This window comes from Stegostoma tigrinum, chromosome 7 (genome assembly GCF_030684315.1).
Source record: "Stegostoma tigrinum isolate sSteTig4 chromosome 7, sSteTig4.hap1, whole genome shotgun sequence".
In the NCBI taxonomy this organism is placed as follows: Eukaryota; Metazoa; Chordata; class Chondrichthyes; order Orectolobiformes; family Stegostomatidae; genus Stegostoma; species Stegostoma tigrinum.
Genome location: NC_081360.1, coordinates 77224982 through 77250026, shown reverse-complemented (window position 1 = coordinate 77250026; position 25045 = coordinate 77224982). Strand labels below are relative to the sequence as shown.

The window sequence follows — 25045 nt, the reverse complement described above, 5'->3', positions numbered from 1 at the left end:
GAAACCAATATCCATTTCAAGCCCACCGACTCCCACAGCTACCTAGAATTTACCTCCTCTCACCCACCTTCCTGCAAAAAGACCACCCCCATTCCCAGTTCCTTCGCCTCCGCCACATCTGCACCTGAGATGAGGCATTCCACTCCCGGACATCCCAGATGTCCCCGTTTTTCAAGGGTCGCAAAATCCTCCCCTCAGTGGTCAAAAACGCCCTCGACCGTGTCTCTCGCAATTCCTGCAACTCATCCCTCACACTCCCTGCCCGCAATAACAAGGAAAACAGAATCCCCCCCATCCTCACGTACCACCCCATCAACCTCCGGATCCAACACATCATTCTCCCACACTTTCACCATCTGCAATCCGACCCCACCACCAAAGACATTTTTCCCTCCCCACCCTTGTCTGCTTTCCGGAGGGACCACTCACTCCGTGACTCCGTTGTCTGCTCCACACTCCAGCCCCACCACACCCGGCATTTTATCCTGCAACCACAGGAAGTGCTACACCTGCCCCTACACCTCCCCGCTCACCCCCATCCCAGGCCCTATGAAGACCCTCCACATCAAATAAATGTTCACCTGCACATCTGCTAATGTGGTACACTGTATCCGCTGTTCCCGATGTGGCTTCCTGTACATCAGGGAAGCCAAGCGGAGGCTTGGAGACCGCTTTGTGGAATATCTATGCTCGGTTCGCAACAAACAACTGCACCTCCCAGTCGCAAACAGTTTCAACTCCCCCTCCCATTCCTTGGACGACATGTCCATCATGGGCCTCCTATAGTGCTACAATGATGCCACCCGAAAATTGCAGGAACAGCATCTTATATTTCAGTTGGGGACCCTGCAGCCCAATGGTATCAATGTGGACTTCACAAGTGTCAAAATCTACCCTCCCTTGACCTCAGCCCAGCTCATACCTGCCTCCCTAACCTGTCGTCCCACCTATCCATTCCTCCCACTTCAAACCCCACCCCAATCTCCTACCTGCTAACTTCATCCCGTCTTCTTGACCTGTCCGTCCTCCGTGGACCGATCTTTCCCCTCACTAACTCCCCACCTACGCTCACCTTTACTGGCTCCATCCCCGCCTCCTTGACCTGTCTGTTTCTTCTCCACCTATCTTCTCCTTTATCCATCTTCTATCCACCTCCCCCCCACCATTTATTTTCAGAATCCCCTTCCCTTCCCCCATTTCTGAAGAAGGGTCTAAACCCGAAATGTCAGCTTTCCTGCTCCTCTGACGCTGCTTGGCCTGGTGTGTTCATCCAGCTCTACACCTTGTTAACTCAGATCAATGCTTACCCATATCCTGCTCATGAACCGCAGTATCTCTCCTGCACTCCCTTGGCCCATGTATTCCCGAACAACACCACCTGTTCCGAAACCAGCCAGCAAATGTCAAGGTTTCTGGAAGGTATGCCAGGATGTGGGAGAGGTGGGGCAAGAGGTTTGCCAGAAGGTGGGATGAGACATTTCCATCATCACGAGGCAGGATTAAGATTGCTGGATGTGAGTTAGCATGGTTGGGTGACAGAGTCTGCAATGTCAGGAGGGTGGTGATTGTTCTCTAGGAGGGTGGACTTGCTCATAATGGAGGCTGTTGAGGGCTGTTGAGGGTGTAATGATGTGCATTGCCACTGAGGGAAGGTGGAGTGTCAAGCATTTTTGGGAGTCAGTTCAGAATGGGAGATTTGCAAGCGTTGTTGGCAGAGTGGGCAGTAAACAATGTCAAAGTGCCATGGTGCTGGAAATGCTTCGATGGTCCAGCTCTTGCACTCCTCACCAGGTTTTATACTGACTCAGAATAGCTCCAAGTAGCTTGTATAAATATTGCACTCATATCAGTCTCATGGTCCTGACTATCCGATCACACTGCCATAAAACACCCCTGTAAAGATTCAGTCAGGGTGAAACAGTTAGTTGGTAATTTCTCTGCCTTCCTCAGAGCCCCTGGGTGCATCAGCAAACCAATTAAGTCATTCGATTCTCCTGTTAACAGAAGATTCTTGTCATTAATACATCGCAAAGCTTCAGTAATTCTTGGAACTTGACACCTGTACCTCCGAGGCCAAGCTTTTCAATGAATTTGGAAGTTTCTACTTCTTCCAGTCTTGTACAGTTGATATTTGCTGTTAAAAAAAACACTGGAAACTTAATATCTCTCAAACGCATGCTGGAACTATGGTGAATCAAAAATCATACAAACACACTCAACAAATCAATGAATTAAAATAGAGTGTCACAGTCATCCAAAGAGTGTTTTATAATGTAATGTTTACACCATGAGCTCAACGCAACTGTAAAAAGAAACAAGAATGATTAGATTAATCTTCTGGTGGTCTGAAGCCTCACATAATTAGCTCGACCTCCTGCTTGTGGTCAATCATTAATACTGAGCATTTCAGCCACTTGAGTGGACTTGGTAACTAACACTCATTGGAGAGTCCACCTCCTAACTTTTTCCAAGCCGTGAGAGAAGGCATCAATACATCAGACGAGACACATGCATTTCAGAAGATTTTTTTAAAAATTCCAACAAACAATGAACAATTTCAAGTGGTCACCAGTTAGCCAATAACCAGAAGTGGGTCAGAGAATATTTAAAATATTACGGTTACAGGAGGTCCTGAATTTACAAATATTTGTCTCACAAATGCTTGTATTTACAAACACAATCTTATACGGGGTTTAATATTAAATATCCAGCATGTGATTGTTTCCTGTGCTTATGAATGGCTGTTTGACATTATCCTTCATCGTGTTCTGGCTTATGTACAAATCAACTTTTGCAAATTAACTCAGGAGCAGAAATTGTTCATAATTTGGGGGACTATCTGTGCTTCATTTTTTGTTGGCAGCCACAAGGCACCAACAAATTTGCAGTTGATTAGCCTGGTCACGAACATTAGGGCATTGTGACTGCTGCTGGCAAAGAAATTATTTAAAGATTAGGCAGAAAAGGAAGGGAGGAAAAGGTTGGCATGGTAGAATTGTTTTGAAAACACTGATAAATACATGAATTAGGCCCCAAGGTATATTCACCAATTTGTAATGCACTTCTAAAAGAAATAAAGAGAAAATCGTCTGTATGCTCTCTGATGAAGGGTCTAGGCCTGAAACGTCAGCTTTTGTGCTCCTGGGATGCTGCTTGGCCTGCTGTGTTCATCCAGCCTCACATTTTATTATCTTGAAAATTGTCTGTATATCAGTTCAGAAAAGGGCAATGTACAAAATTAATTGTGGAAAGTTTATATCTTTAATGTGACAGGGTGAACCTGATAGAAATCATTAAAGTTATGAAAGGTTTGATACAGAGAGCACATTCAATCTTGTAGGAAATAGCATAGCTGGAGGCCATTAATACAAGATGGCAACTATGAAATCCAACAGGGATTTCAGAAGAAACTTCTTTATCAAAACAACTTGCAATTCAGTGCTGTGGGGAGTGATTGAAACCGATGGTATAGATTCAATTAGGGGAAAGCTTAAACACTTTGACGACATTTTGCTTCTTATAATGTGTTTAATAGCTGCCAAAGACAGGAGTAAAAGTACTTCCAGCAGAGACTGAGGTTACATGGCTGTAGAAATATAGTGTGTAAACTGTGCACAAATGCACTTCTCGAAACATCCCTTTTCATTTCCAAATAAAAGTTATTCAATACAAAGAAGTCAACACAGAAATTATAATGCATTAACAAAACTGTATATTATTTCTAGCCTGTCCTACATTTATCAATTTCTACAAATTTGTTTTCTTTTAAATACATATAATCTTTAAATCATACAGATCAACTAATGGTATGCAAGTATGTTTTTGATTGCTGTTTATGCTGTCTACTCTTTACAGTGCTGTGTTCTTTCAAAAATCTTTCATTTGATGAGTATTGTAGTTATGGTAACTTTTTATTGCTGATCCATTCTCACCTTTGGGGAATGGTGTACATCGTTTTGCATTCTGTACTGATCATGGGGTCATGTGTTCTAGATCAGTGGCTCGCAGCGAAGGGACAGCTTATCTTGTTGTATGTAGAGGTCTGCATTTTAATGATTTATCTGGTCGCTCACATGCACCACATACGAATGTGGTGACAACAGACCTATGCAGGCCACAGTTGCGTTGTGAGCTAACTTGTTGTCAGCGTTGAACTGCCTATCTAGTTCTCAGCTTTGCTGACTATCTGGAAGTTTTATCAAAGTGAAAGTTGGCTCAATGGTATTTCACCTTGATTTTATCACTCACTTCTCTTACTGCATTTGGTTTCAGCACTTTCTTGCTATCAGAAGACAAATTTAGTTGTGGAATGACATTAATCTTCAGGACGGCGTCCTCCCCATGCCTTTAACATGTATGTTGTCCCACACGAGAATTGCCTTGTGCAAACCAGTGCTGGATTTCGTTAAGATCTTCAGATCACTTTGGTAATTTTTGTTGCTATCTCAGCCTTTCAATTTGACTGCGAAAAGAGTGGAAATCAAATATTCTGCTGAATTCCCCAGTCAATTATAAGGTTCTTAATAGCGGATCAATGACTTGCAACAAAGGGACAGCTCATCTTAAACTTAAATACTTCACTTGTGAATTGAGGCTCATTCTTGCTTCTGCCAGTATCTGGAGTTCTGTAACAACTGGAATGTACTTTTAGGCATTTTACAATCTCACTGGTAGCTGTTGATATCACCTGATCAAAGTCCCAGATATTGGAGTAATAATCAAAAGTTACAACATAATCTATTCATGTGAGAATGAAAAGGTCAACCCAAACATTATTAGTTCACATTAGTTCATTGGCGCAACATCGAGGGCCGAAGGGCCTGTTCTGCGCTGTACTGTTCTATCGTAATGGTCTGTATCTGTTGTGATATGTATAGTCTTTAACTTGCTTAGTTTGAAATTCATTATTATCACTAAACTTTTTGTCCTTAATCTCATTGTTCATGTTTGGCCAAAGATATACTTCTCTTGCCTTCCAAGAGTAGATATAACCCTCTTTTTCTCATCTCCTTCCAGATAATGACTCTCCTTCCTTTATGCAAGATGCCATCTTGTGCCATCACTCCATCTCTATTTGTCAATACACTCTTTATCATATCACTGTGGCCTTGATGTTTTCATAGGGTGGCACGGTGGCTCAGTGATTAGCATTGCTGCCTCACAGCACCAGGGGCCCTGGTTCAATTCCACCCTTGGGTGACCATCTGCGTGGAGTTTGCACATTCTCATGGGTTTCCTCTAGGTGATTTGTTTTCCTCCCACAGTCCGAAGATGTGCAAGCTAGGTGGATTGGCCATGCTAAATTGCCCATAGAGCTCAGGAATGTGTAAATTAAGGGATGGGTCTGGGTGGGATGCTGTGGGGGTCAGTGTGGACATGTTGGGGCAAAGGGCCTGTTTCCACACTGTAGGGATTCTAAGATCTCTTCGGTAAGCAGTTTAAGAGTTACAAATTGTTCTGTAGGCTCATCGACCAGAGAAAGATGCTTGCCTTTCAGATTCAATTTGAGGGTGATGACTTCATGTCAAGCTTGTGCAAAATCATTGGATCTGGAAAATTCACTCTATGTCAGATTCCTTTATTTTCTTCATAGAGAGTGCTGCCCTCAACAGCACATTGGCTACGTAAATCGTTTATCTTTATTGTATGTCATCTTCAGATAAAAATCCTGCTAACAATGGAAAATCCTTTATAGATGCTTTGGAGCAGATACAGCATTCGAGGAAGATGTTTTGAAGTAGTTTGTGGTCGGACAACAATCCAACTCTTTTCTCTCACAAACAAATGCTTATTAAAATGTTCACAAGCAAAAACAGTCATTAGCCACTTTTCAGCAGTATAAAAATAGTATTGTTTCATTTGTGTTACTGCACCAGATGTAAATGCAATTGATTGTCCTTGCTGCATAAAGATCACACCAAGTCGTATCTCACACACATTACGCTGCAAGGTGTGTTAATCATTGATACCAAGAGTACCTCAGTGCTGTTGTCATCATTGCTCATTATTTGATCCCCATGAAACATGCTTCTGATTCTTTTCCCCAAATGCTGCTGCACATCCTTACCATTGAGCATATGCAGATGTTCACACTCACGTGATAAATTAGGCAAGAGCATTGGGAAGTAGGTCACAAATTCCAAAAAGCTGTTGCATTGCTTTTATACCTGTTGAGCTTTCAGATCTTCGGTATAGGTTTCACCTTGTCAGCATCTGAGAAAAATCCTCTCACAAAACCAATTTTGAATCCAACTTGCCAAGTTTCCCTGGATCCTGTGCATTCTATAATCTTGATCACGCTCCAGTGTGGAGCTTTCGCAAAGGCTTTACTGAAACCTACATAAACTACATCTACGGCCCTACTCTCACTTATATCTGATCACCAAATTTGATGAAATTTGTTCAGCATGACTTCCCTCTGACAAAGCCATGCTGACTATCCTTGATGTTGAAATCCCCAAATATTATTACCTTATTATTCTTTCTTACACAGCTCAGAGTGTATCTGCTCAGTGTATATTACCCACTGACTGTTTGAGGATTCATAATACCCTCCCAACAGTGTGATTATCCTTTACTTATTCCTATACCCTACCCTCAAAGCCTCATTTGAAGACCTTCCCAAGATACTGTCCCTCCTTAATGTAGTTATTGACTCATTAATGAATAATGTAATACCACTTCCTCTTTTACACTCTCCTCTGTTCCACCTGAATTATCCTCTATCCCAGAATGTTGAGTTTCCAGTCCTGCTCCTCCATAAACTACATCTCTGTGATGGCAATGTTGCAATTCCACATTGACCCATGCCCTTTAATGTTTCTCTCTTACCTCTAATACACCTAACAGTAAAGTAGAAGCCATCTGCCTCACCTTATACCCTTGAAACTCAACATGGCTGAACACCCTCTGCCTTGGTTCCTTTACTAAAGTATGCTGTGTTCCTACTGTATACTGTATCTCCTCCCTCTGCTGAACTAGTTTAAGTCCCTCTCAAGAGCACTTGTAAACACGCCAACAGTGATGTTGGTCTCTTTCTGGTTCAGTTGCAGACCATCCCACTTGTATACCTGCCATCTTCCCCAGTGTTCCAGAAACCCAAGCCCCTTCCTCCTGCAAAACTCTTTAGCAGCACATTCTTCTGCCCTAATTTTCATTTTCTTTTCTTGCTGGTACATGGCATCAGGAATAACCCAGAGATTGTGAATTTTGAGGTCTTGCACTTTAGTCTCCTGCCTAGCTCCCCAAATTCTTGATGCTAGGCCTCATGCCTCATTCTACCTTATTGCTGGTATCAATATGCTCCACAAATTCTATCTTCCCATCCTCCCGCTTCAGGATGCCACTCAGTGACGTCCCTGACGTTGGCACTTGGGAGGCACAACACCACTCTAGAATCATGTTTGCAGCTACTGAAGAACTTGCCTGCTCCCCTAAATAATCAATCTCCTATTACTATTACTCCTGGTTTCTTCCTCCTACCCTCCCATACAGTCACGCTTCTCGTGATGCTGGAAGTTTGGTTCAGTCTGTACTCCCTTGAGGAGCGATCAGCTTTCAAAATTCAATACCAATTTGTGAGTTGGATCGCAACAGCTTTTGCACTACATGTCATACACTTTTGGAGTGCCTGGTAGTCATCTATACCCATCTCTCCTCCAGTCCCTTGGGCTTCAGTGTGACCGTAACTCAAAATGTGCTTTCCACATCGTTCTCATGTTGTCAATATGCCACATGGTCTCTAGCTGCCGCTCAAGCTCCAAAACAGGGACTTCAGTTTTCCACATTTAGGAGTTAGGATGCCCATATGGCCCATGACTTCCTACATATGACAGGTCACACATTCCCCTTGGTTGCCTTCATCTTCCATGACATAGGCTTGAAACAAAAACGGAAGTTGCTGGAAAAGTTCAGCAGATCTGACAACATCTGTGAAGAAAAAGTCAAAGTTAACATTTTGCGTCCCCTGACTCTTCCTCAGAACTCTGGTAATTACTTTATATCCGACTTCAGTGATCCTTGGAGATCATTGACTGTGACAATTGTATCCTTTGTGGTCGGTTCTACCATAGTGGGTATGGTTTAAGTCTCATGAATTGTGACTCAACTGAGGTCTGTTTGCCTCAGTGTTTTTCTTAACACTTTTCTTGCTATCACTGCAGCCAACATTTTAGTTGCCTGTGTTTTGTTTTCATGCATAACTTGATATTTGGAACCATATTTCCTGTACGTGCATGCTCAGTATACCTTGCTACCATATGCCACAGATATCAAGAAAAGCTGGATTTCTGGATATGTACGGCAGACCATATTATGAGGTTGTGAGTTTTGTGAGGTTCAGAATGTTTTGCTGACTATAGCAATTGTATTGGTGGTCACTAAAATTTCCATTTTTCTTGTTGGTTTTTCACAATAGTTTCATGCTTGGAGCCATCATCAAATAGTGCATCAATGGAATAGCCACTTCTCTTACCCAACAGGTCTTTCCTAAAGGTTTTAGTTGGTATAGAGGTGATGACTAACTCAGTAGGTCTCTGATAATTCCTTTTCAAAAAAGTTACACATTCATGTCTTCAGTGGCATCTACCAACAAGCTGGTTAATATTTCTTAGTTTTGCTGTCTGTATGAAATGAGTTGAGTATGTTGGTCCTCAGGTTAAGTCTTATCTTGAGCTCGTCCTTGAAAACCTTTCAGATAAATTCTGGATATTTTTGATTGTCTACAGTAAGATTAGATATGTTAGCTCTGCAAGACCCTTCCTTGCCAATGGCAAGATCATTTTTAACACTTTTTTTTCAGGATCATTTACTGCTCAGTCTATAAAATATGATTGTATGTGTTGTTTGAACAGATGTAATACATACATCAATGCTGAGACTTCTGCTATCATGATTGTGCCATGGAAACAGTGGATGTATCCCTGATTAGTGTCAATGTAAAATTAAAACTTGTCCCTCCTTAAAAGCAAAGTCTTTACAGCCTCTCCAATGAGAATTATTACTTATTTAACGATTGTCAGCAATGGAGTGCGCTACCTTCCAAGATTTCTGTTTTGCACTTCACTTGCTTTATGTTCCAGCTCAAAAGTATGCTTTACCTTTTACTTTTATTTTATCTTCTTACATTAGTCAATCTTAAAAAATATTTTGTCTTGAAAGAATTTAAATTCTAATTAAAAATAAATAAGCCCTGTTATCATGGTAGTTAATGCTCTATTCACAGAACACTACAGATGTCTGTCTGTGCTCACAGAAAATGACACTGCTTAAATGTGAGAACTCTCCATTTGTCCAAAACTTTGTCCAGTTGATCTTCTATTACATTTCCAAATATCTGCTCCAAACATATGGCATAATGACTGCTGCAACCATGGAAGTAATTTACCTCTCATGTGGTATTTTTACCTGACATAGGAATGCTAATATTGTGTAACTGGATTAGGAACCCGGAGATCTGGGATAATTTTCTGGAGCTTTTAGTACAAATCCCATTGCGGAAACTGGTGGACTTTAAATTCAGTTTATAGATTTGGGATTGAAATACTAGTTTGAATACTGGTTACTATGAGGCGATAATTGTTTTTTGTGAAAATCCATCAGGTTCACTATATCCTTCAGAGAATAATATTTGCTGTTCTTAACTGGTCTAGCCACAGCAATATGATTGCAACTTGACAGCCAAGAAGAAAAAGTGTGCTCTGAAGTGACAGGTGTCTGGTAGAAGGTATAATTTTAAACCAGGCAGTCTATTAAAGGCTCAAGTAATGAAAAAGCAAATGAGAGAAGCAAAAAGGGAGTATGAAAAGGGACTGTCAACTAACTTAAAGAGAATCTCATTTTTTTCTATCAACGCCCAGATGATTAGAGGATGATAGAAGGAAAGAACTCAAATGGAATCAAACAGTGATATGCACATGGAGACAGTGGGCATGGCTGAAATATTAACTGAATACAATGTATCTGTCTTTACAAAGGATGAAGGTGTTACCTGGCCCAAAATGAAAGAGAAAAAAATTTAGTTGTTGAAAGGAATTAAAATTCAATTGGAGCAGCGAGCAAGTAGACTATACTTAACGTTGACAAGGTTTTGGAAACCAATGTGACATATTTAAGGATGCTGAAGGAAGTGATAATGGAAATTGCAAAGGCACAGGCAATAATTTTAAAATCTCTTTGACATTAGCATGGTTTCAGAAGATTGGAAAATTGTAAACGTCATTTGTTTTCAAAAAGACTTTAAAGATCAGCCAAACATCGGTTTAACTTTGGAGTTTCTGGAAACAAAATTTATGGACAAAATGAATAACCATGCAGACAAAGAGGATTATTTAAGAAGAGCCAACATGGATTTCTTAAGGGAAGTTGTGTTTGACTGATTTTTTTTCATGGTAAAGAGAGTTGATGAGGGTAATTCTGTTGACATGCTATGAATGGAATTTCAGAACGCAACAGCTTGTGTGCAATGTTACAGTTCATTTCAAAAATGGAAAAGTAACAATGTAGGTTAAAGATGGCAAAGTGGTGCAAAATATTAATGGATGTTTTTGGTTGTGGCAACGTTTGTAGTGGAGTTTCCAAGATATAAGTGTCACACAGTTGCTTTCATTGATATATATATTAATGATCTTGATGAATAAAGTATGCTTTCAAAATTTACAGATGATAAAAAAAACTTGGATTTTGTAAACTGTGTAAAGGACAATGTTGAATTTCAAAAAAAACACGGAAAAGTTATTGAAGTGGGCACACATATAACAGATTGAGTTCAATGTAGGCAATGGTGAGGTAATTTTTTTTTGTAAGAAGAATATGGAGATATAGTAATCTAAGAGCAGAGCCAAATTATCTCTGTTAATGTGTCCATAAGTCATTAAAGTTGGCAGGTCAGACAGAGAGCGGTAAACAAAACATAAAGTATCCCAGATCTATTAATAAAGGCATGACGATGCAAAGGTTAGTAGAGTTATGGAATGTGAGGATGATTTTCAGATGGTACAGCAGGATATAGAACAGTTGGATGGCTGAGTAGAAAAATGGCAGATGGAGCTTAATGCGGTTAAATGTGAGGTTATAATCCTGGGTTATCCATTACCCTTCTTAAACAATGAGACAACATTGGCAATTCTCCAGTTCTCTAGGATTTCACCTGTGGCCATAGAGTATACAAAGATGTTTGTCAATGCTCCAGAGATTTGTTCTCTTGCTTTCCTCAATATTCTGGGATAGATCCCATTCAGGAGCCAGGACTTATCTACCTTAATAGCTTTTCTGATGCACAATAAGTTTTCCTTTTTAATAGAACCTCAAAATCAACACTTGACTGCAGGTTACATGATCAAAGGATCTCCCATTTACATTTCCTGCCTCCAGGCCATTCACAGTTTCACTAATTGGATGCCAAATCTAGTGCTATGCCGATTTGGTGTTTTTCATTTAAAAATCTTGTGGCAGCTCTGATTTGATGCTCAGTTTCGCCCATCAACCGGACAATTGGTATGGAATACAGAGTGGCAGCAACACTTTGGGTTCTATACCCATACTGGCTGAGGTTACCATGAAGGATTCAACATCTCCCATTTCCTGAGGTGTGGTGTCTCTCTGGTTAAACCATCATCAATAATCTCTGCCTGATGAGAAAAGAGCCTATAGTCTAGCCAGTAATACTATGGCTACTTTGCATTGTACCTTTGTTGCTGACGCAACACAGGATCAAGTTCTGAATCTGTTCCAGATTTTGAGTTCTCAAATGTGGTTTAGAAATGGAGCCCAAGGTAGAAGTCCACACAGCAAGTCACTTTAAAAATAAATGTAAGTCACTTTGAGCCTTATTCATGAGCAATCAATTGGCCTAGCCTTTTGTACCAGTTAATTTCTGGGTCATTTTCTGAGTGGCAACCAGTGACCAGTCAGGTACAGCAGGGATCATTGTTAGGACCCCAGCTGTTCACAAAATTCCTTCCTGATTTCAATGAGGAAGCTAAATATAAAATCTCCAAGTTTGTATGACACAAAGCTGGGTAAAAGGGTGAACTGTGGGGAAGATGCAGGGATGCTTCAATGCAATTTGAACAAGTTGGCTGAGTGAACAAATAAATGCAGATGAAGCACAATATGGATAAATTTGAAGTTACCCACTGTGGTGGCAAAACAGGAAGGCACATTATAATGTGAATAGCGATGGGGTGGGGAAAGAAAGGTGCAAAAAGACCTGGCTTTTCTTGTGTGCAAGCCACAGAAAATAAGCATGCAGGTGGTGAAGAAGGCAAATGGTATGTTATAATTCATAGCAAGTGGAATTGAATACACAAGCAGAGATGTCTTGCTACAATTGTAGGGAGCCTTGGTGAGACCACACCTTGAGCATTGTGTGCAGTTTTGGCCTCCTTCCCTGAGGAATGATGCTCTGGTTATGAAGGAACACTGGACCAGTTAGGACATTATTCACTGGATTTTCGAAGAATGAGGAGGGATCTAATAGAAACAGATAAAATATTAGACAAGGTAATTCCATAAGCCCAGGGAGTCCAGAAACAGAGGTCATAGAGTAAAGATGCAGGATAGGCCATTTAATACTGAGATCAGGAGAAGTTTCTTCATCCAGAAAGTGGCGAACCTGTGGAACTATCTTTCACAGAAAACATTCATTGAGGCCAAAACATTCAATGTTTTCAAAAATGTTTTGGATATATTTCTTCGAGTTGAAGTGATCAAAGGGTGTCGGGAGAAAGCAGGAACGGGGTATTGATTGGATGGTCAACTATGATCAAAATGAATATTAGAGCAGGTTCAAAGTGCCAAATGGCCAGGTCCCATACTTATTTTCTATGTTTCTATATTTCAGCTGATTTTTCCCAGATAATGCTGATATTACCAATAGAAAGCTCTGCAAAATTTACTGATTTAATTTGATGTTATTTGTAAATTTCTGGCAATATTTAGACATTTAACTTTGAAGTTGGAAGACATAGGTGGTAAATTTAATTTAAATTGCTGGGCATGAAAGCCAGTGGATTGGATAGAATGCTCATATTACCTCCAACTGATATCATTCTCACTTGAGTTTACTGGAGAGTAAAACCTGGGCATTAAAATTGGCATGTACCACATCACTTCCCAGGTGACTGAGTTAAGTTAAAATTAGCCCGATGAAACCAAAAAGTTGCCACTAAATTGATAGGGTGTCCTGAAAAGCTTTAAAGCCAGAATTTTAGAAGTTGTTGGAGTGTCAAGGACTGTCAGAATTGATTAAGATAAAGCAAAACCCTGTGAAGAAAAACAAGAAGAGGAATGACCAGATGGTGTAGGTTGAAGAATAAATATTGGCTGAGCACTGGGAGAATGCTGTGCCACAGTATTTTCTAAAGTCACCTCAGAGCCTTGGTTTGATGGTTAAAAGACATCAAGACTTTTATTTGAAAATTCTGTGTAATGTATGCTGTGAAATATAATAACTAATCAAATTAACACCTCGTAATTGAAACTAACTCGCTAGAGATATGAACCAATACAAATCTGAATGAAGAACTAATACGTTATAACACCATACCACTCCTGAATGACAACCATCATGAACAAAATGTTTTAATTAGAAAAGTTTAAAAATGGTTTGAATTTGAAAATCTGAGGATGGTGACCCTGCTGGTTATAGAACATAGAACTGTACAGCACAGGAACAAGCCCTGTGGCCCATGATGTTATGCCAAATATGATGCCAAATGAAACTAATCCCTTCTGCCTGACCTTGGTCAATATCCCTCCATTCCTTGCATATTCATCTGCTTATCTAAAAGCCCCTTAACCATTCCAATCATATCTACCTCCACCATCACCCCTGGCAGCAAGTTCCAGGCTCCTACCACTCTCTGTATAAAAAAAAACTTGCCCCTCACATCTCAATTGAACTTTCCCCTTCACCTTAAATGCATGCCCCCAACTATTAGACGTTTCAACTCTGGGAAAAGTATTCTGACCGTCAACCCTATCCATGCATCTCAAAATTTTATAGACTTCTATCAAGTCTGCCCTCAGTCTCAGTCACTCCAGAGAAAATAGCCTGAGTTTTTCTAGCCTCTGCTGATAGCTCATACTCTCTAATTGAGGTAGGATCCTAGTAAACCTCTTCTGCACCCTCTCTAAAGCCGGTAATGTGGCGACTAGAATTGAATATAATACTCTAAGTGTGACCTAACCAAGGTGTTATAAGACTGCAGCATGACATCCTGACTCTTGTATTCAGTTCCCAAACTAATAAAGGCAAGCATGGCGTATGCCTTCTTTACCAACCTATCTACTTGAGTGGCCACTTTCAGGAAGACTTGAACACCAAGCCTCTATACATCAATGCTGTTCAGGGTCCTGTCGTTACTTTTCCTTTACATTTGATCTCCTAATGTGCAGCACCTCACATTTACCCAGATTTACCTCCATCTGCCATTTTTTGGCCCATATCTACAACTGATCTATATCTTGATGACTCCTTTGGCAACTTTCTGCACTATCCACAACTCTATCAATCTTCGTATCATCTGCAAAATTACTAACCCACCCATCTACATGTTCAACCAAGTTATTTGTATATGTCAAAAGCAGCAGAGTTCCTTGCATGGATCTCTGTAGAGCACCATTAGTCATTGACCTCCAGCCTTAAACACACCCTTCCACCACTACCATCTGCCTTTTGTGTGCAAGCTAATTCTGAATCCACACAACCAGGGCACCATGGATTTCATACATCTTTATCTTCTGGATTTGCTGACCATGAGGCATCCTGTCAAAGCCTTACTAAAATCCATTTCTTTACCCTCATCGACCAGCTTTGTCACCTCCTCAAAAAATTCAATCAAGTTATTAAGACATGGACTGCCCTGCACAAAGCCACACTGACAGTCCCTAATTAGGTCATGCTTTTCCAAATTCGTGTAAATCCTTTCCCTAAGAATTCTCTCCAATAGCTTCCCAACCACTGATGTGAGGTTCACTGGTCTACAGTTTCCTGGACTATCCCTGTTTGCTTCTTGAGTAGAGGAACAACATTAACTACTCACCAGTCCTCCAGGACCTCTCCAGTGGCAAGTGAGGATAAAAATATCTTCGTCAAGGCCCCAGCAATCTCCTCTCTAGTCTCACTCAGTAACCTGGAGTAGGTACCATGGGGCCCTCAGGACTTAACTACCTTAATGTTCTTCAAAAGACCTAACACCACTCCTTTCTTGATCTCAAAATGCCTTAGCATATTAGCATGCTCCACATGAATATCATTATCCTCCATATCCTTCTCCTGGGTGAATACCGAGATAAAGTATTCATTTAGGATTTTACCCACATCCTCTGCCCCTCAGCAGAAGTGCCTTCCTTTATCCCTGGGTTGTCCAATCCTTCTCCCTCACTATCCTTTTAGTTTTAATGGATGTATAGAATGCCTTGGAATTCTCTTTAACCCTATTTGCCAAAGTCATTTCATGGCACGTTCTTACCTTCCTAGTTCCTTGCTGAGTTCTTTCCTGCTTTTTTTTAAATATTCCTCAGGGGCCATGTCCAATGTTAGCTCCCCTATTTATATGTGCTTTTTCTTTTCCCCCATTGACTAAATTTGCTACCTCCCTCATTATCCAAAAGTCCTATACCTTGATATCATTGTCCTTTCTCCTTACCGGAACATGCAGTCCTCAACTCTGTTCAACAGTCCGATAAACAACTCCCCAGTGTCAAATGTGCATCTGCCCAATAATAACTTCTCCCAATAACCCCCCCTAGCTCCTTACCAATACTGACATAATGCTCCCCTAATTTAGTACCCTTGTGCAAGGTCCTGATTTATCCTTCTCTATAGTTTTCCTACAACTTAAGGAGTTGTGATCACTGCTTCCAAAATGAACTTCAGGAGTTGTGGTCACTGTTTCCGAATCCTAGTAATGCTGAGAGAATATTCATTGGTAGCCTTTAATGCAGGGTCTTACAGGTGGCAATTTGAACTAATCTCTGACATCCTCTTTCCCTAAATTTATGATCCCCTCGACTCAAGCAGGCCAATTTCTGAAACCAGCTCTTTGAAAGTCCTATTTGGAAATGCAGCCCACTTGACCCAACAATTTATTGTTGTCTCCATCCATTGCAGTCATTTCCTCTGCAAAGTGAGATGCCACGTCTTTCAAGACAAGAACAAAGTATTTTCAGAAGTGGAGGGATCCAGAACAAGCCATGAGGAATTTTAGAACCCCTGTTCAATTCCCCTAAAGAAATGAAAAGACCTCTCAGATTGAATTACTGCTAAAACAATCTGGCATTTATATTCTCTTATAAAACTAAACAAAAGCCTGGTTCGGCTACATCTGGAACATTGTGTCCAGTTCTGGTCAGCTCATTACAAGGAAGATGTAGAAGCGTTGGAAAAGGTGCAGAGGAGATTTACCAGGATGTTGCCTGGAATGGAGGGAAGGTCTTGTGAGGAAAGATTGAGAGAGCCAGAGCTTTTCTCTTTTGGGTGACGAAGGATGAGGGGTGACTTGATTGAGGTGTACAAAATGATCAGAGGTATAAATAGAGTGGACAGACAAAGACTTTTTCTGATGGTGGAGGTAGCTATTAGGAGGGGGCATAGTTTGAAAGTAAGTTGAAGTAGACATAGGGGAGACGTCAGTGAAAGGTCCTTTACTCGGAGAGTGATAGGGGCGTGGAATGCCTTGCCAGAGAGGGTAGTGGAATTGGCCTCATTAGGGGCATTTAAGTGGCTACTAAACAGGCATATGGATGATAGTATAAGGTGAGGGTGGAGGTTAGATAGACCTTAGGTTTAGGGTAAAAGTTCAGCACAACATCATGGGCCGAAGGGCCTGTACTGTTCTATGTTCTTATGAACTCATGTTGCTGACGACAAGTTTATTTTGAAAGGATATATTTATCTTCTCAATAACTATTTCAGAGGCAAAGTAAGATCAGAAATTCTGGAAGTATTCAGTCAGCCAAGTAACTTCTGTGGAGTAAAACCATTATTTTTCAGGTGAATGGTGATTTAAGAACAAGTAGATTCATGTTCAAGATAGTGATACAGTTTTGTTTCTTACATTTATTTTACATTAAGGAGGGTGCCAATGCAGACTTCTCTTCTTCTCTGTATTGTTTTTGCAAGAAACACTTCTGAGGAATTACACCCAGGGGAAAAAAACACCTTCTGCATGAAAACTCATTAAAACAGTCCTTTGCTCCCATCTTTAAGCATTATTAAAGATTGTTCAATCTTTAAGGTTCATTGAACATTATGGAGATTAGACTATGTTGCTGTTGCTGTGACATATTTAATATCTAATTAACATTTCGAAAAAAATAAATTTTCATTCAAATGTAAATGTGTGATAACCTTTGTTCCACGGTTAACTGGAATGTCAATCTTGATTTTTGAGCTGATAATTTTTGAAATGTTTTTAATCATTGCATTGATTAACGATTGATAAGAAAACATTATTTCTCTGCTTTTGGAAACAACATTCAAAATTTGTAGATGTATAAATTTAAGGTGGAGTTTAGTTGTTTAATGTTAAATTTTGACAACTTTTTTTAGGTTATTGGAAAAGTCTAAAAGTAATCTAAAGGAATGTCACAGAGTAAAATGAATGTAGTGGTTCTACTAGAGGCTGAATGAAATTTACACAGTAGGAACTGAATATTTGGACCAACTGATCTATGCTTCCTTGCAACATATTCGTCCTAACCTATCATCCTCTCATGTTCAAAACTCACTCTCATGTACAAAAACTTCATTTTATGAGAGAAACATAGAATGTAGGAGAGGAGCACATCATTCAGTCCTTTAGGTCTGCTCCTCCATTCATTATGATCATGGCTGGTCTTCCAACTCAATGGCCTGTTCTCGCTTTCCCCCAAAACCTTTGATCCCTTTAATAGAATGTAGAATGATGGATCCTCTAAAGCGTTATTGTTTTGGAAATTTGAATTCCGAAGTAGAGTTAAATGATTTTTTATGGTTTTCATTCTTTGAATCTCTCTGAGTCTTTCTCAAGGGTAAGAAAGTCCATGTTTGAACAAGTAACAACAGCAGCAATCATTGGGTGATTAATCCGCTAATCAGAGTGGTTTATGTGTGAGGTGGGAAAAAATTACTGCTAATGCTGGAATCTGTACTGGAAACAACAAATACATATTTCATAGGGAAGGTGTAGAGGCTTTGGAAAAGGTGCAAAGGAGGTTTACCAGGATGCTGCCCAGACTGGAGGGCTTGTCTTACGAGGAGAGGTCGACTGAGCTCGGACTTTTCTCTCTGGGGAGAAGGAGGAAGAGAGGTGACCTGATCGATGTGTGCAAGGTAATGAGAAGCATGGATAGAGTCGATAGCCAGAGATTTTTCCCCAGGGTAGGATTGACTGCCACAAGGGGTCATAGTTTTAAGGTGTTAGGAGGAAGGTATAGAGGAGACGTCAGAGGGAGGTTCTTCACCCAGAGAGTTGTGAGCGCATGGAATAGTTTGCCAGTAGAAGTCGTGGAAGCGGAGCCATTAGTGACATTTAAGCGACTGCTGGACATGCACATGGACAGCAGTGAATTGAGGGGAATGTAGGTTAGGTTATTTTATTTTTGGATTAGGATTATTCCACGGCACAACATCGTGGGCCGAAGGGCCTGCACTGTGCTGTACTTTTCTATGTTCTATGTTCAATGTTCTAGGTGATCACAGCAGATCAGACAGTATCCATGGAGAGAGACCAAGCTAATGTTTCGAGTCTAGATGGCTTGTCATTAGAGCTAATGAAGTGTGGAGGGGGCAGCATTTGTACTATAGCTGGAAGGGGGTAGTGGGAAGTGTTCGAGTGCCCCAGCACTCTCGAACCTTCCTGCCCTAGTTATAGTATAAGTGCTGCCCCCTCCACACTTCACTTCAGCTCGGATGAAGAGTTATCTAGACTCAAAAATGGCCTCTGTCCATGGTTGCTATCTAACCTGCTGTGATCTCCTGTATTTGTTAGTTTACACATGAGATTGACTGTTGACAGTACTGATGGTCCTTACTGATGACTTACTTACTGAATGAGCTAGATCCTCCAAAGAGGCACTGGTCCCAGTGACTGGCACCATCATCATACTTAATGATTCAGAACTGAAATAGCAAATGTGTTTAATACAATGTGGAATTTTATCTTCTATTAAATTTCCAATTGATTTGAAAATGGTTACAAAGCCAACAAGAAAATCACATTCATATAAATTCCAATAATAATGTTTGACCTCATTAAGACATCATTTTGAATATAAAAAAAAAGATTACTGGATGTCAGTTGTGAGTCCAGCATTTGTGGGCTCACCCATAAAAGCCCTGGAAAAAACAGTGGTGAGATCCCAGTTTGAGCCGCTGCAGGTCGGAAAGGTTTTGAGGAATGAGGAGAAGGTTGGGTATAAGTTTATTGGTCAAGGTGCTCAGTGCAAAAGCAGAGACGTAAAATACATGAGACATTGATGAGGCCAAAGCTGAGGTTTTATGTATGGTTCTGGTCACCACCCAAGAGGAAGGACATAATTTCTTTAGAGACACACAGTAGAGGTTTACAAGAATGTTGCCAGGCCCTGAAACTTGCAGCTTTGAGGAAAGGTTGCGTAGGTTTGGGGCATATTCCTTACAACAGTGCACCCTAAGGGCTGACTTAATTGAGATGTGGAAATAATGTGGAGCTTCAATAGAATGGAATGAACTGTTGCCCTCAGCAGAGAGACAAATAATCAGGGGCACAGAATCAAAATCATTAGTAGAAGGATTAGGGGAGGTGTGAGGAAAACCTTTATCGTCTCAGCCTGCTCCTGCCCCACCGAACTCATCTCCACCTATCTGGACTCCATTTTCTCCCCTTTGGTCCAGGAACTCCCCACCTATGTCCGTGACACCACCCACGCCCTCCACCTCCTCCAGGACTTCCAATTCCCTGGCCCCCAACACCTCATATTCACCATGGACGTCCAGTCCCTGTACACCTGCATTCCGCATGGAGATGGCCTCAAGGCCCTCCGCTTCTTCCTGTCCCGCAGGCCCGACCAGGCCCCCTCCACCGACACTCTCATCCGCCTAGCGGAACTCGTCCTCACACTCAACAACTTCTCTTTTGACTCCTCCCACTTCCTACAGACTAAGGGGGTGGCCATGGGCACCCGCATGGGCCCCAGCTATGCCTGCCTCTTTGTAGGTTACGTGGAACAGTCCATCTTCCGCACCTACACAGGCCCCAAACCCCACCTCTTCCTCCGGTACATTGATGACTGTATCGGCGCCGCCTCTTGCTCCCCAGAGGAGCTCGAACAGTTCATCCACTTCACCAACACCTTCCACCCCAACCTTCAGATCACCTGGGCCATCTCCAGCACATCCCTCACCTTCCTGGACCTCTCAGTCTCCATCTCAGGCAACCAGCTTGTAACTGATGTCCATTTCAAGCCCACCGACTCCCACAGCTACCTAGAATACACCTCCTCCCACCCACCCTCCTGCAAAAATTCCATCCCCTATTCCCAATTCCTCCGCCTCCGCCGCATCTGCTCCCACGATAAGACATTCCACTCCCGCACATCCCAGATGTCCAAGTTCTTTAAGGACCGCAACTTCCCCCCCACGGTGATTGAGAACGCCCTTGACCGCGTCTCCCGCATTTCCCGCGACACATCCCTCACACCCCGCCCCCGCCACAACCGCCCCAAGAGGATCCCCCTCGTTCTCACACACCACCCTACCAACCTCCGGATACAACGCATTATCCTCCGACACTTCCGCCATTTACAATCCGACCCCACCACCCAAGACATTTTTCCATCCCCACCCCTGTCTGCTTTCCGGAGAGACCACTCTCTCCGTGACTCCCTTGTTCGCTCCACACTGCCCTCCAACCCCACCACACCCGGCACCTTCCCCTGCAACCGCAGGAAATGCTACACTTGTCCCCACACCTCCTCCCTCACCCCCATCCCAGGCCCCAAGATGACATTCCACATTAAGCAGAGGTTCACCTGCACATCTGCCAATGTGGTATACTGCATCCACTGTACCCGGTGCGGCTTTCTCTACATTGGGGAAACCAAGCGGAGGCTTGGAGACCGCTTTGCAGAACACCTCCGCTCAGTTCGCAACAAACAACTGCACCTCCCAGTCGCAAACCATTTCCACTCCCCCTCCCATTCTCTTGATGACATGTCCATCATGGGCCTCCTGCACTGCCACAATGATGCCACCCGAAGGTTGCAGGAACAGCAACTCATATTCCGCCTGGGAACCCTGCAGCCATATGGTATCAATGTGGACTTCACCAGTTTCAAAATCTCCCCTTCCCCCACTGCATCCCTAAACCAGCCCAGTTCATCCCCTCCCCCCACTGCACCACACAACCAGCCCAGCTCTTCCCCCCCACCCACTGCATCCCAAAACCAGTCCAACCTGTCTCTGCCTCCCTAACCGGTTCTTCCTCTCACCCATCCCTTCCTCCCACCCCAAGCCGCACCCCCAGCTACCTACTAACCTCATCCCACCTGCTTGACCTGTCCGTCTTCCCTGGACTGACCTATCCCCTCCCTACCTCCCCACCCACACCTTCTCCACCTATCTTCTTTACTCTCCATCTTCGGTCCGCCTCCCCCTCTCTCCCTATTTATTCCAGTTCCCTCCCCCCATCCCCCTCTCTGATGAAGGGTCTAGGCCCGAAACGTCAGCTTTTGTGCTCCTGAGATGCTGCTTGGCCTGCTGTGTTCATCCAGCCTCACATTTTATTATCTTGGAATCTCCAGCATCTGCAGTTCCCATTATCTCTTAACTCAGAGGGTGGTGGAATGTCTGGTATTTGTTTCCGAGTTTAGTGCTTGAGGCAGCCACCATCAACTCATTTAAAATGACAATGTATTTGCATCTGAAATGCTGTAACCATCAAGGATCCAATTCTGGAAAGTGGGATTAGAATAGGTTGCTAGTTTATTCAGCTGTCAGAGACTGATGGTTCTTTTCTGTGGCATTGCATTTCAATTGTTCTAAGGTGGCGTCTGTGAATGTTTGGTAATATAATTGAAATCTGAAGATTTTAATACAATCACAAACATGACCCTGATTACCTGATGGCAAGAAAGTAATTTCTGCAGTGTAGATAGCAGTTGGATATTGGAACCATGTGAAATTGTTGATGTAGTGAACGCCCAGAAAATTGCCTGGTAAATTGAAAATTCTTTTGTGCAATTAAGCAGTTAAGTAAATTGTTACCCAGGAAAGGTTGAACAATTAAAAACTCTAGTCCAACTCGTCCTGAACTATTAAACAGTTCTCATAAACCACCTCACACCCCTCCTAAGCAACATCGCTTGTGACCCCTTACATCCCCTGGACACTGAACCAAATGGCAATTCTGACACCCACTGGAAATTACACCTTCCTTCTCCCCGGGATCTGACATCTCATTCTGAAATCCCACCGAGGACCTGACAACAATCCACAACCTTGATGGGCACAATATCCCCCACCCACCTGATTTACCAGAAACAATCACTTACATAATACTTTACTTACCTGGCAACTGAGCCAACTGGCACATTACTTATCTGCCACCCTGAAACCCTACCCATCTGGCACCTTATCTATCAGGTATCCTGGCACACAACTTCCCTGGAAACCTAATCTCGCACTTACCTTATTTACTGGCAACTGATCCTTGAGGGTGCTGTCACAGTGGTTATCTGTGGATGCTGAGCATTGAAATCACAGATTGCAGCAACTACAGCTGTAAGAAAAGGGCCCATGATTTCCATACCCCTGACCTCCTGCTCCACAAGATGTCTGTCAAATTTCAATTTTCTGAAAAAGCCCTGATTGGAATCTCCACTCAGAAATGTGGAGCTTTTTCTTAACTCAAAAAAGAAGAGTAAAGTGACAATCTGCCTGTGATTGCTACTCTTTGAAACAGTTTTTTATTTCTTCTTACCTTAAAATGCATTGCTTGAGATATTAAAGATGATAACTTGGTGAAGTTTTATTGTTTCAGAAAAACATAAACAGATGAACAAGGATGTTTAGTCCTTCTTCCATGAGTTAACTGATTCAAAATCATGCACGAGGGCTTAAAAATGACACAGAACTATAGAGTGGTTTTGAGAATAAAGAAGTTTAAAAATTATCATGCTTATGTATCTCAAAATAGAAAGTTGGAAAACCTTCCTGAGTTGGTGGCATTTTGTGACTTTCATCTGGTCACTTGGCCAATTTAGCACATCGAGTCTGACCCAAATGATTTTATTCCTGAATGAACAGAAAACGTGGATGTAAACACAAATATATGTGTTTTGGATGTTAGACATGCTAAGAATTCTGAAATCTTCTCTGCTGCTTTAGCTGCTTTGTGCCCAGTTTATTCCAGTAATGTTAACTTAAGCAAGAGAAATGTTATGCCTGTGACATTTAATGCTTATTGGCAACAATGGCAATCTTTTATAGCCCTAATCATTATTACTTTTTTTTCCCCCAGTAAAACCTGGCCCTCCCACTCTCCAACAGTGCCATTTTGGAGAGTTCGCTTGTCGAAATGGAAGATGCATTCAGGAGCGCTGGAAATGTGATGGTGATAATGATTGCTTTGATGGCACTGATGAAGACCAAGACATCTGCTGTATGTTTTGAATTGTACAGCTTTGTGCTTCTTTTAGTTGCCAACTCATTTGAAAAAAGGGAATAAATTAGATTTGAGCTTTACTCTATTAATTTGCAACCTTGTGTTCTATGTCCTGGTCAAATTTAATTAAAATGAATAATATTGCCTCAATGTTTCCATCTTGAGACAAATTATCAAACATTGGGGCATTTTTTGAGATTCCTGAATTCTTAAACTTGGCAGCCCTATCCATCATACAAGTGTGGAGTTTTATTATTCAGCTATTCCAGTTCATCAAAAATAATATTAGTATTGTTGGCACAACTGCATTGTTTTGTATGCTTAATTTTGATGATTTGCATTTCTTAGTTAGAATGACAGCAGTTTTATGACCAACTGGGAATAATCTATAAGTGATAAGCATTTACATAATAGTGGGGAAAAGTTACAAATAAATCAGAGTGGAATGTGGCTTCAAATTGGTGCTATAAACCATTTCATTTTAATATTATAACCATCTTGCCTATTGTCAGTGACTGGATAAAATTATGAGATAACATTCAGTGGAGAAATAACAATTCATTAGAGACAGCTATTTTGAACTGAAAACAATGTATAATTCATCTGTCTGTTTTATCCAAAGTTCATGTTACAGATTTACTTTGCATTCATTAACATATTACCTACAGCCTTCTGTTTTGACTGATCAGCCATAATTTTTTTTTGCTAGACAACAGTACATGCCCTGTTAATCACTTCAGATGCCAAAATAATCGTTGCATTCCTAAAAGGTGGCTGTGCGATGGAGCTAATGATTGTGTCAACAGCGAGGATGAATCAAATGAAACTTGTTCAGGTAATTTCTCAGGATGATTTATATATAGTTTGTTGCAATGCTTGGAGTCGCAGTGAAAATTGCATTCAATGACATTCCAGATGTAGAATAGGATTTAAGATGTGAACTCCTCATCAAGCTTTGGGCATTTTTTTTTTCTTACCTGCGCTAATTCTCCGTAAGTATTGTTTCCCCCATTCAAATCTTAAACAAATTTGAGAATGACACCAAAGGTTTGATTTTCTCTCCAGTACAGGAAATGTCAGCACTGTTTCTGGTCTTGAACCTGTCTTGACAAGTGGAAAACAGTCACTGTTTGGAAGTTTCAATGAAGTATCCATTAATTGGCATGAAGAGGAGCTTCCTGCCCAATGATGGGCAGTACATGGACTCCAAAAGCCAGCAGAACAATCAGAGTGCTTCCAGCTTTAAGTAACTCCACAGAGGATGGTGTCATATATATTTTTATTACCAATGCACAGTAAACTGAATGTGATCAGCCAGCTTGGAGTCAGTGCCCTTCACTGAGGAGATTCTAAATTTCCTGTTTGTCTTGGCCAACCAGACCTTTCCTGATTGGCCCAGATTAATAACCCCAACCAAG

General features: G+C 41.6%; 1 protein-coding gene across 1 annotated transcript in view; it reads left to right on the top strand.

The window, feature by feature from the left end:
• LOC125454115 (low-density lipoprotein receptor-related protein 1-like) overlaps positions 1-25045 on the top strand; it is a 1886982-nt gene that overhangs the window by 1041317 nt on the left and 820620 nt on the right. Inside the window, exons 16-17 of the mRNA XM_048534492.2 lie at positions 23484-23624; positions 24337-24462. Coding sequence (XP_048390449.1) covers positions 23484-23624; positions 24337-24462 — 267 coding nt within the window. The remainder of the gene's footprint in view (positions 1-23483; positions 23625-24336; positions 24463-25045) is intronic.